General features: G+C 48.8%; 5 protein-coding genes across 5 annotated transcripts; 3 read left to right on the top strand and 2 right to left on the bottom strand.

Annotated features, from left to right (window-relative positions):
• Nucleotides 1–1545: 1545 nt before the first annotated feature.
• N7446_014151 (uncharacterized protein) lies at nucleotides 1546–2261 on the bottom strand (the record flags this gene model as incomplete). Its single annotated transcript, XM_058522890.1, has 3 exons — nucleotides 1546–1768; nucleotides 1904–2009; nucleotides 2081–2261. 3 exons carry the CDS (start codon nucleotides 2259–2261, stop codon nucleotides 1546–1548), a joined length of 510 nt encoding a protein of 169 aa, XP_058364841.1.
• Nucleotides 2262–4950: 2689 nt separating this feature from the next.
• Nucleotides 4951–5349, top strand: N7446_014152 (uncharacterized protein; the record flags this gene model as incomplete). The annotated part of the gene is made up of 1 exon (XM_058522891.1): nucleotides 4951–5349. One exon carries the CDS (start codon nucleotides 4951–4953, stop codon nucleotides 5347–5349), a length of 399 nt encoding a protein of 132 aa, XP_058364842.1.
• A 29-nt stretch (nucleotides 5350–5378) lies between these two features.
• Nucleotides 5379–7831, top strand: N7446_014153 (uncharacterized protein; the record flags this gene model as incomplete). The annotated part of the gene is made up of 4 exons (XM_058522892.1): nucleotides 5379–5508; nucleotides 5564–5803; nucleotides 5881–7746; nucleotides 7800–7831. The coding sequence occupies 4 exons, from the start codon at nucleotides 5379–5381 to the stop codon at nucleotides 7829–7831; spliced, it is 2268 nt and encodes a 755-aa protein (XP_058364843.1).
• A 1535-nt stretch (nucleotides 7832–9366) lies between these two features.
• On the top strand, nucleotides 9367–10262 carry N7446_014154 (uncharacterized protein; the record flags this gene model as incomplete). Its single annotated transcript, XM_058522893.1, has 2 exons — nucleotides 9367–9484; nucleotides 9553–10262. The coding sequence occupies 2 exons, from the start codon at nucleotides 9367–9369 to the stop codon at nucleotides 10260–10262; spliced, it is 828 nt and encodes a 275-aa protein (XP_058364844.1).
• Nucleotides 10263–10687: 425 nt separating this feature from the next.
• On the bottom strand, nucleotides 10688–11107 carry N7446_014155 (uncharacterized protein; the record flags this gene model as incomplete). Its single annotated transcript, XM_058522894.1, has 1 exon — nucleotides 10688–11107. One exon carries the CDS (start codon nucleotides 11105–11107, stop codon nucleotides 10688–10690), a length of 420 nt encoding a protein of 139 aa, XP_058364845.1.
• Nucleotides 11108–11570: the final 463 nt, after the last annotated feature.

The raw sequence follows: 11570 nt of genomic DNA on the forward strand, positions 1-11570 counted from the left end.
CCACCACGTTGACCTCACAAAACTGCAGGCTACCTCCGCCAATTTGAACAGCCTACGAAATTGCTGGGCGGCAACATTCTACAACTCTATTCGCTTTCGCAGTCACCGTTCTCCCTCGGCATCAGAAGCCAAAGACCGACCCCGAGGATGCATCTAAGGGAGACCAATAGGGTATTGTACGATAAGCCCACAACCACCGTTGAGACCGTAATTCAACAAGGCCGCTGTGGAGCTTTCCCATCCTTGATAAACCTGTAACCGCCCAAATTCGACCGAATTCCTTTCACAATTCTTATTGCATCTGATCTTTGCAATAACTCTTCTTTCACTGCCGTCCTTGTTCAGTGGTCGTCACCAAGATGTCTAGAACTAAGTTTCCTAAACCCGACAAAATCGCCTGGTCTTCATGGGAAAAAAGCAACCTGATTTTCTGGCTGCATCAGCACCGAGGGATGTCTTGGAAGGAAAGATCCAGGGCATACTTCAGGCAGTTCGGCGTGGAACGGACGGGCGAGGCATTGAGATGCAAACAGAACTACCTCTTACGGAACCTTCAATCCATGCAGGAAAGTGTGTCTGAGACCTCAAGCTCGGGGGCACTTCCGCCACGAGTCCGACACATAGAAGCTCGGGGATCTTGCTTGCCGTCTCTTCCAATCTTCGCACCTAGAGGCTCGCGCAGAAAAACTCGCGATTTGATCCATGCTCTGGAGCAGCTGGCCATTTCAGAACGCCGCCGCTTGACAGATGACTTGGCTAGTGCAAACGAGAGACTACCAGGTAAGATATAATGGCAGCTTTGGCGATGGGCCAGGAGAGCTAATGGTTCGATAGGTTCTACGATCCGACTGCCACATACTCTGAGATCCAATTCCTCGCGACGTGTTTCATACCTCCGGAAATTTGTACGTCGTATGGTAGCTGCTACGAAGGGGTCACGGAAAGTTGCGATCTTGTGATCCTCAACACTTAATCCTTCTGCATACAACTCAATGACATAACCCTATTCACCTGGCACGCTTCAATGTATTTGTCTAATAATATTGACAATGAGGTCCTGGCTTTTCACGGGAGGGCCAGTTTGAGACAAATCTACGGTGCACTACGCTGGTCGTGGAAGAAAACGTAGCGTGATTCCCATGCTGTCCCAAGTACGGCATATCTGAACCTAGACATAGTTGCTAACCCATGGCGTAAGCGTTACGACGGGATATATCGCTAGTCCATGTACAACAATGATATTACTTCTAGTATCCGCCGCGCACAGGGCACCAGCAGCTCCATGGTTCACATTGGCAGAGCCCCGCTGTCTATGTACTTCCCGTCCTTCCCGAAGTAAATGACTGTTAGGGAAAGTGCTTTGAGGAATAATTGTGCACTCTTTAGCAGCTAGCTTTACCGCCAGCGGCGGCAGTTTTCTTACCTTGGCTGGTAACAAGGTTGCCATTAGGCTGGGGGAAACCTGAACAGATAATATATTCAAAGAGCTGTCGCTAACCATAAATTGAACGTGGGACTTGTCTAGAGCAGCGTCTTTCTACCGTTTCATTTCTCCGAGTAATGAGCGCCATTGAGCATTGCCCGTTTCTTGCGCGCTCGGTTTTCCTGAAAGGTAGAAACCTGCCTACTCTTGCACAGTCCATCTAAACGGGCTTTCATGTTCTCCACTGTTTCCTCTAATTCCTGGATCCTCTCTTTGAGAGCTGTGGTTTCTCTCAGTAATGTCCTGTTCTCGGTCAATACGTCGGCGAAGCCATCCTGTGTAATGCTATTGATAAAGTGTTCAATTTTCCTTTCCATTCTGGTTAGCATGTTGATTATTTCGCTGGGAAAGCAGACTCCGACTCCAGCAAGGTACCGGAGCAGGGATCTGCCAGATCATGAAGAAAGCTGTGGAACTCACTTGACGCGCTCGTGAAGGCTGCCAATAGCAAGGTCAGCACAATAAAGCCAGCCACCTGCATGGTAAGAGCTCACTCTGGGGTTTGCTGGGTCGACCGCGAAGGATCCTGTGCTGCAGTGAACTTCAATTCAGCCACCATTCATCTCGCCCGTGGGCCTTGACCGCAAATGATAGTACCTTTCTCATCCTTTGGAAGGGCTGTAAGATCAGGGGTTTCTTTGAGTCGGCGCTGCTCTTGCATAAGACGAGACGTCATACTTGTTGGTTTTTGCTGTTCCTCTCGACACAGCAAGCTTGAGAATCGTGCTTCGTAACCACCTGGTTGCCTCCCTGACCGCAGGATTTGCGTGGACGACATTGAAAGAATGAGACAAAATTGGAAGAGCGTCCAGGATAGTTCAGAAAAGAGAGCAGGAGGTTGGCGAAAGGGGGAACGTGGGTGGAAGGATGCGCGATTTCATGCTTGTGGTGGATCACGTTACTGCAGGCATTCTAGGCATCCGGCGCGGCAAAAAGAGATAGCAGAAATAATAATAACAATAATAATAAAAAAGGCAGAGCTGGATGATTTTCGATTCTCATGCTGGCCGTTCGTTATTTTAGTTGCCATAGGGTAGCTTGGGTAAAGGGCGAATTAACAGGAATCGGGGTAACACGCCATTGCGAGGTAATTCAACACAACTTGCAAAATTGCCGTACATAGCAAGTTCACTTCGAGATAGCCATTTGACTATGACTTCTTAGATTATCGAAGATGTTGAAATATGATGGCGGTCAAACGGCCGGTTTCGTGAACCGCATTTGATTCGCACGGCCCCGCCCCAAATCTGAATCAATGGTTGTCCTGCGGTCTCAGGATCCGCCCATCACGAAGTTAGCTGACCACACTGTGAAGACCACCCAGTACAATGTATGTGCGAACGACAAAGTATGCCGCAACCGATCTAATTTACCTCATACACTGAGTACCTCATCATCTGAGGTGCGGGTATGGCATTCCCGCGAGGCTGGGTGTTGCGTTAATGGTATTTGTCAAGTGCCGTAGTGGGAATAGATAAAAGAGCGATATGCACCCATGATCGGAGAGTAGGAGCAGGCTTCCTGCCCTCCCTCATTGCCATGAGCCCCGTGAGGTAAATGTTGTGCTCCCTCATTGCCACATGAGGTAAAATGTGTGCTCTCCCTCATTGCCCTGAGCCCCGTGAGGCGTATTTTGTGCTCCCTCATTGCCCTGAGCCCCGTGAGGTAAATGTTGTGCTCCCTCATTGCCACATGAGGTAAAATGTGTGCTCTCCCTCATTGCCCTGAGCCCCGTGAGGTGTATCTTGTGCTCCCTCATTGCCCTGAGCCCCGTGAGGTAAATGTTGTGCTCCCTCATTGCCACATGAGGTAAAATGTGTGCTCTCCCTCATTGCCCTGAGCCCCGTGAGGTGTATCTTGTGCTCCCCCTGGCGACGTGCAGCACCTCTCCGTGGTGCTAGGGACCAGTACTCGGTGATCATACGATATCGAGGAAGCTAAGACTTGCACAAATCTATTTACTATCTCGTCACTCTTGATATGCGCACGCCATCGCATCTTGGGCTTTACTCTGTGTATCCAGAAAATGAATCTCTTATATCCTAGACGTATAGCGTGTAGTTCAACGAATGTTCTGAAATAATCTTTGATTATCCAATATTGCCTTTGCCAATGTGGCATTTGGTTGTCTTAATATTAAATTTAATAGTGTTACTGTACTTATAGAGAAAGAAGCTCTTAAGAAGGACATGTCCCCACGAGATGTGGTGTATGCCAAGTCAGCTCAACGCATAGATAAAGATTGGTAGGTAGATTGCGATCTTGATTCTAGCAAAAGGGTGGTTAGCACAGCGGTTAAGCAGAGCGGTTAAGCAAGGTGGTTCAACTAAGTGGTTAAACAGAACGGTTAAGCAGAGCGGTTAAGCAGAGCGGTTAAGCAGAGCGGTTAAGCAGAGCGGTTAAGCAGAGCGGTTAAGCAAAAGTGTTAAACAGAGCGGTCGGGTGGAGTGGTCAAGAACAACGGTCAAGATCTGAACTAGCGATAAATTACTAACCCGGTCATAGCGTAGAAAAAGAAGAGACATTGCCCGGTACATGTAGGAATGCTGTCATTGCGACAAGCTTTCATTCATATCCCGCGGAAACCTGCGGTATGCAGTTCTTCTTCATTCTCAAGGATTCGCGACCAAATTGTACGGGTTAACAAAGCACGCAGTCAAACCGGAGAGGACCGTGGGATTATCCGGCTCTGGCGATCAACCGCACGGGCTTGTCTCACACGCATGAACCATGGAATAAATAACGGAATCAGCCGCTGATATGATCTGCAACTTCTGTATCCAAATGCGGCCGTCACTGCCGCATGAAAATTCGGATTTTCACTATCACATTTAGCGGTCACGTAGTTTCCTATTGGCTATGCTCTGTATTTATCCCGGTTTGATTTGAACCGAAAGCACAACGGGTAGTTGGGGGCGGACCCATTGTCTCGATTCCCCGCCCAATCAGAAATTTCCCACGCCCCTCTCCGAGATGGAGGCAAGATCACGGAAGAAAATCACCTGCATTAAAATTTATACGTTGATAATGGTTTGGACGCAGTACGAGTATTGTACTCCGCTTCAAACGGGTCAGATCCAGATTCGTGCTTCCCACAAAGAGTAAACTTTACTCCGGCCAGAGCATCAATGTTAGAACACAAGAATATGAAGTACCAGTCACTGTAGCTTGAACGCGATCCGCAGAGCGGAAAGAAAAATCCAAATCAATATGATGGTCATACACATTCCAGCGGGCGAATGGAAAGCTATCTCGGGGTCAACACACGTGATGTCAACGAACAGACTTATAAGTAGCGCTGTCGGGACCTCTGCTTAGCACCTTGAACCTCGCAGTCTCCTTTTCATAAACCGGTGTCACATTGCCCATGTTTGTCCTCGAATAAACGGCGGTCGTCGGTATTTATTCTTATCTTACGTACCCACCGGTTTCTAGCTAATTTTTCTTCAAATCGAGTAACGTTCGAGATGGACTCCAACGCTGCCACTGTTGAAGGCACTGGCCATAACGTTAGAGAAAATGACTGCTTGCTGAACAGTCTACCAGAAATGAAAAGCGTGTATTATGAGCATTTCAAGCCTTTTCAAGACAAGCTGTCTTCGGTACTTCAGCACTCGCGGTCATATTTCACGGCACTGGCGGAGCGAGAGAGCTTTGCTGCATTTCTGAGTGTTCCCCTTATAAGTGACGTCCTAGTGAAGACAATCGAAGGGATGTTTGAGACACCAAAACCGCGTGTGCTTCAGCCACAGAACGACGAAGCCAGTGCCAATATCAATTGGTTGGACGTTGTCAAGGAAAAGAATTATCAGGCCGAATATAAAGGGAATGGAAATTACCATTTCCATATGCTGGACCGGGGGTGATTGTCCAGTTGTCTGCTTTCCAGCACAACATGATCCTTTCAGGATTACCCCGGAAGCTTGTCCAACCTTGGTCCTATGAAAAGGACGTGCAGACAGAACTAAGCACCTTGGCGCTGGCAGCCGAAATGACATCACTCGAGAACCATCTAGCGTCGGAAGGTAAGCCAACCCGAGCATTATCCTAATTCTTTTCACTCGCTTACATCACCCGCAGTGATCAAAGTCAATAACACTGTGCTTGAAGAGATACTGAGAAGACATCGAGATCTCCGCCACCGCCCGGAGCCAAACCAGAGATCGGCGGGCTCTCCCTTTCCCCTGGAATCTGCCGAAGAGCCAGCCCACTTGACGCCAACGCAGGTTGAAGCGAGTTCACTCGATGAGAATGCTATCGAGACTCAAGGAACTTCCTTGCAAGCCAGTGGTTCAATACAGGGTGCTGGAACACGGAACTGTAAGTAATGCACATGAGAAACGTGGCATTAAAATTGAAGAGATTGAAGAAATGTACTAACCATTGGAATGTATCAGTCGCTAAAAACAGGGCTTGGCCTCCAGAAGTATTGAAGCGGCTTCCTATATGGTTCGAAGACCAAGTAAGGAAGAACCTGTCACAGGAAGAGATCGCCCAAAATTTTCACCAAACATTCAAGCAAAAACGGACTTTCCATGCTATTGAGGCAAGAGTGTATTTCTTAACAGGGAAGAGTCCTTTCCGGAAGCGCAGTAAGAGGACTTCGCGCAAAGAACCTGTGTCTTTGACACCTCGCTCCTCCCCACCGCTTTCTCAACCCTTTGAAGTGGACTTGACCCAACAATTGATCTCGAGGTCGAACATCGAGGTTCACGCGTTACGTCTAGCCCCAAACTTGCTACCCTACCTGAATTCTGACGACTGCGAGGATGGAAGCCTTTACGCTCTTTATGATGTTCAACCGGTTGACCCTGAATCAGAATCCAGCGGCCCCCATGCGGTACCTGAAGAGGATGCTGCAAATCAAACGTCAAGCTGCCGGTACTCATCTCAAGGGCATGAAGTTCCGTCAGGTACAAGTCAAAATGAATGGCGAGTTCAAGGAAGCCCTCAGGCTGGAGAACCGCCTAAAACCCATCCGGTGTTCTCAGATGTGGTGTCCGAGAGTCAGCCAAGGAATGATAATTCAATCAATGTCCTCGCCACAACATCAGGGACGGTTGATTCCTACTTTCCGCGAGACTCTCCCTTAGGATCCCCTCGGACATCAGGGACGGTTGATTCCTACTTTCCGCAAGTCTCTCCCTTAGGATCCCCTCGGACATCAGGGACTGTTGATTCCTACTTTCCGCGAGTCTCTCCCTTAGGATCCCCTCGGACATCAGAACCTATCCAATCTCCTATTCGGCATCACTCTGACGGCGATACCACACTTGAAGAGCTGGGCCAAACGCTTATCCATGGTACTGAGTCCAGTGCAATGCACGTGGAACAAATAGACACGGCGCATAACAGTCAACCATCTGGGAGAGTTTCTCCGCAATTTTCACCATGTGGAACTTCATTGGCTGGAGGTTCAGCAAACGAGGGTTCCAATCATGAAAGCCACCCAGAGAGCGGACTCGGTGCATTGACTGTTCCCAGGGCATTAACGCTCTTCCAAGTTCCGGAACCAAGCTCCACTGATAAAGCGACTGAGCACCACTCTCAGAACTGCGGAAGGGATGGGTCAACCACCGATACCTCTGGAAATTTGGGTGAAGAGGAATTGACCATAAGATATCATGAAAAATCTCGAGCGCAGGCGGAGAGTTCTCATCGCTCATGGATTGCTAAGGACCTGGACCGTTTATCAGGGTGGCTCATGAAACGGAAAAGCCTACGAAAGGAAAGACTTGAAGTTGAGTTTGTGAGAGACTTTGGACACTACCGAACTTCCTCTGCCATCCGTGCAGCGTGCCGCAAAAAGCGAAAGGCAGATTCTCGCCAAAAGGATGTAACACATCAACTAGCTCCGGTTGCCCCTGCCGTTCTCGATACTATGCCGGTATCACGATCACCCAACGCCATCATTGACACTCCGAGCTTGGACCCATCCCATACAATAACAGTACTGAGCAATGATAGCACTACATCCAAGCATCCGCTGTTAGAGCGACCTCGATCGCCACAGCTTCATCACCAGCCGCAGGTTCAAGACAACACAGAAAGACTTTCTCAAAGCAGTCCTTTACTATTGAATGAGGATGAGGAAGCAGTGGCTCAAATTCCACTGGCTGTTGTTGCCTCCGAACCAGCTTCTGGACAGATGTTGCTTTCAAGTTCTCCTGAGAATGTCCAAGATACCCCCACGTTGGGAAATCGTTGCCATCGAGTTGACATCACGCCAAACCCTCTGGCCAGGTTCACAGCAATCAATGGCGGTAACTTCCAACCCACCGATCCAAATATAAGCGAAATTACCCCGCTTGTTCAGATGGAGTCCAACGAGCAAGACACTCTACCTGATGGGCAAGGAAGCCGACGAGTATCAAAAGTAAAGTCTGTCGAGCGGAGAGGAGATGACCAAAATATGTCACAGGAAAAAGGGTCCCACAGTAAGCTCTCCTCTAATGCAGTGTCCGGCATAGTCACTTGGCACTTTGAAGCGTACCACATCTGTGTCATCAGATCTTTTCTTCTCATTTTTTCCTTTTCTGTCTATGTTTCCCACACTGACAGTTTTCATTCGCACTTGCAGGTGGAAGAGGACGCCTTAACCAGCCTATCTCTGAGTACACACAGGCAGGTTCGCATTACTCAAGACTGTCTACCGGAACACCCGAAGGAGCTCAAAACCAGCAGTCAGTCTCTAATGGTACTTCGAACGCCGACATTCCAGAACAGGAAATGCACCCAAACTTGCAGAACACGTCGCAGCCTCAAGTGCGAGATATCAATATCCCACCAACACACATCCTCCAGCACAGAAATATATTAATCCCAAATAGCCCGTTCGACGTCCAAGTTTCAAACCCTCGACCATCCTATTTCTGCACGCCAGATTCACAATCAAGGATTTCTCAAACGAGCGGTGTATCAGAGAGGGCTCACACAGGCGGTTCGTTCATACTCTATACTCGTGGCCCCCGCAGTCCTGACATGTAGTCCGAAGCAGTTGTTCCAATATCAGTCTCATCATCCTTCCAGAGCAGCCCTACGAGTCTTCCTCACTATCCCCTTCATGAATTGCAGGGACGCGGTGCCGAGCGGTACCAGGGCCCTCCCTCCCATCATGGGGGCAGCAAATGTATCACCAATGTGCGGATGAGCCTCTTCATAGATAGTCGCATGTGCTGTCTAGCCCTTATACTTCCCGACTATCACACATGGTCTAACATCCTCTACTTCGGTAGTAGAGCCTCCATTTAATTAGATATTGCATGCATGGTTTGGATGATGCTAGTTTTCAGCTCTCAGTCATTATTTCTTCTTCCCTGGTTGCCCGGTCACTATGTGTATGCATCGATTTACGTTCTCTTTCCTCTTTTTCCTCTTTCACTTGTTTTATTTCTTACCTTACTGCCACCGTATGAATGTACATATAACACAGGCCATAGTGACAGAAACTTCTGTCTGCATCTGCAAACTAGTTGTAAAAGTGAACTCACTATATTCTACGGCCTGCAAATAGTATCTGCACCAAGAAGTCTATACTAAATGTTGAAGATTAACCATATCAGCCGAAACAAACAGCCTTGATTGATCTTACAGGAAGCGTAAACAGACCCCACTTTTACAGTCATTGAGCGTCGTACGAATTTTATGGCACACTAACCTTTGGGCTTTGCAAAGCAAGTCTCATCTATTTACCTGACATTTAGATACGCAAAAATAGCAGGAAAAGGCTACCTAGTATGTAAAAACGCTTGAGCAATCACATAACAACTGTGCTGTTTACTCGGTTTTTCAGGGAATGCATCACGCAAATATAGTTTCACATGTATATCTTTTGCAAAACAGAGTTGGTCAAGGGCGTTCCAACCATTCAACGGACTATACAGATGCCCAAGTCTGCGATTTCCACCCTGCTAGTCACATTTGGCGAGATTCGCGGATGGAAAGGGGCATTTCACGCCCATCAGTTCCGGTATGGAAGTGGTAAAGTGATCAACGAGAGTGGTGAGTTCTTCCATGGATATTGTGAATTTGATCTGTCTTGTCAAGTTGGTGGCTGATGTACTCCGCAGGGTGGGTGAGCAAGGAGCAACATATGTTGATCATGAAGCATGCCAGCCCCTGCACCTTTCTCAACCACTATCATCCCCTGCAAATCGACACTGACATGATCCGGGTGATCTGTGGCCTTGACCCGGATGTGGAACTGATGCGAGCTGTTACACGGCAAAGCAGTTGGCGAGACACGCGACGCCCACGCTACTTGACCGATCAACAAAGGGCACAGGTTGAAGAACATTCTGAGTTGGAAGAGGCACGGCGCAACCTAGACAATATCCGCGCGCAGTACGAGGAGACCCAGGAACCCGGCCTGCTTCCTAGACTCCAGCAACGGGAGAAGGAGGTGAGAAATACGCGAAAAAGGTTGCACCGGAGCTTACGGCATGAGATCCGAGAGAAATTTGATGAAGAGCAAGCCTTCTTGGATATCGAGGCGCAGCTGTCGGGTACCACAGTCAAGGAAGAGAGCGAAGACTCACCCTTGGAAGACACCATGCACCCCCTTCAGTTGCATCTCGTGCAGAGTCTTCTTTCCTACCCTGTTTCTAACTCGTTGGAGGATGAGTGGCATCGGCGCGATACGGGTACTGCAGCGGTTGTTCAGAAAGCTCCTGAATCTGCTTCGCCGACTGGAAGGTCTCTGGTTTCTGGAGCGGCCCTTCCTGGAATGACTCAAGCTCCTCGAATGCCGCTCAAAAGCCCAATCGTGCCAGTCTTATGACCTATTTAATGCGACTGCACAATGAGAATGACATGCATGATGTAAAGCTACGTGTTGCTCGATGTTCTCTGTTTCTGTTTTTTGTCAGAGAAATCGAGTGTGAACGTCAACGGGGCACAGCAGAGACTGCTCTGAAAAAAAATGTCGTCAGCACACTTTGCAACTCGAGAGGCCTGACACCAGTCGAGAAAAGAAAACTCCACAAATCTTTCCACAATGAAAAGAAAATCGGTGAATATTGGTGGTGGTGTGTGTACTACTTCGGCCCCAGCTTTCTTATTCGGTGCAGCAAAGAAGCAGGCAAAAAGATGTGAGAATTCTTTCAGTACAGTACCATCTCCCCTCAACTGACAGGTATGTAGAAACAATTCCCGTTTCCCGCTGGATGCTATAAACGCGAGATATTGCTGTGGATTGAGGCATGGTTAGGAAGCTCTGCTGATGATGGGGAGAGACAGTGAGAGACGGGGAGAGAGGGAGAGACGGGGGAGAGACGGGGAGAGACGGGGAGAGACGGGGAGAGACGGGGAGAGACGGGGAGAGACGGGGAGAGACGGGGAGAGACGGGGAGAGACGGGGAGAGACGGGGAGAGACGGGGGAGAGACGGGGAGAGACGGGGGAGAGACGGGGAGAGACGGGGAGAGACGGGGGAGAGACGGGGAGAGACGGGGAGAGACGGGGAGAGACGGGGAGAGACAGGGAGAGAGAGGGAGAGACGGGGGAGAGACGGGGGAGAGAGGAGAGGGGGAGAGAGGGAGAGAGGGGAGAGAGAGGGAGAGAGAGGGAGAGACGGGGGGAGAGACGGGGGAGAGACGCGGAAGAAATTATACGCCGTGATTGACATTTTGCGGACGATATAGATATCAAGTTCACTGTCAGCAAATTAGAGAGGGCCTGTGCACTAGAGCTATTCTGACTCTTGATCAATTTTATATTCCTCGCCAAAAAGTTAGATTAGCTACCGTGACAATCCAAATAGTGAAAGTAAGAGTCTAGCAAACCACTGCTCCAGAAAATTTCTCAATCACTTTGGAATACCATCCAGGCTTCCCCCTTCTGTATAATCTCATCGCTGTAGCTAAATCTTGCCTACAAGAATCTTGCAATGCAATTGAAAGACGGTATCCTTCAAGCACACTCATCTCTTTCTCCTTGTCTATCACTGCTGTAATATAATCACGTCTGTCAGCATACCTTTGTACGCTTTCTGCATCCCTTGGAAGCCCACTTTCGTCGTAATTCCATGGTGCATCCATATCGGGTGGTAACATTGACAGAGTCAACGGAAATTCGCCGAAGAGTTCCCA

Source organism: Penicillium canescens, assembly GCF_028828765.1.
Source record: "Penicillium canescens strain IBT 15451 chromosome Unknown utg000013l_segment0_segment0, whole genome shotgun sequence".
NCBI classification, from domain to species: Eukaryota; Fungi; Ascomycota; class Eurotiomycetes; order Eurotiales; family Aspergillaceae; genus Penicillium; species Penicillium canescens.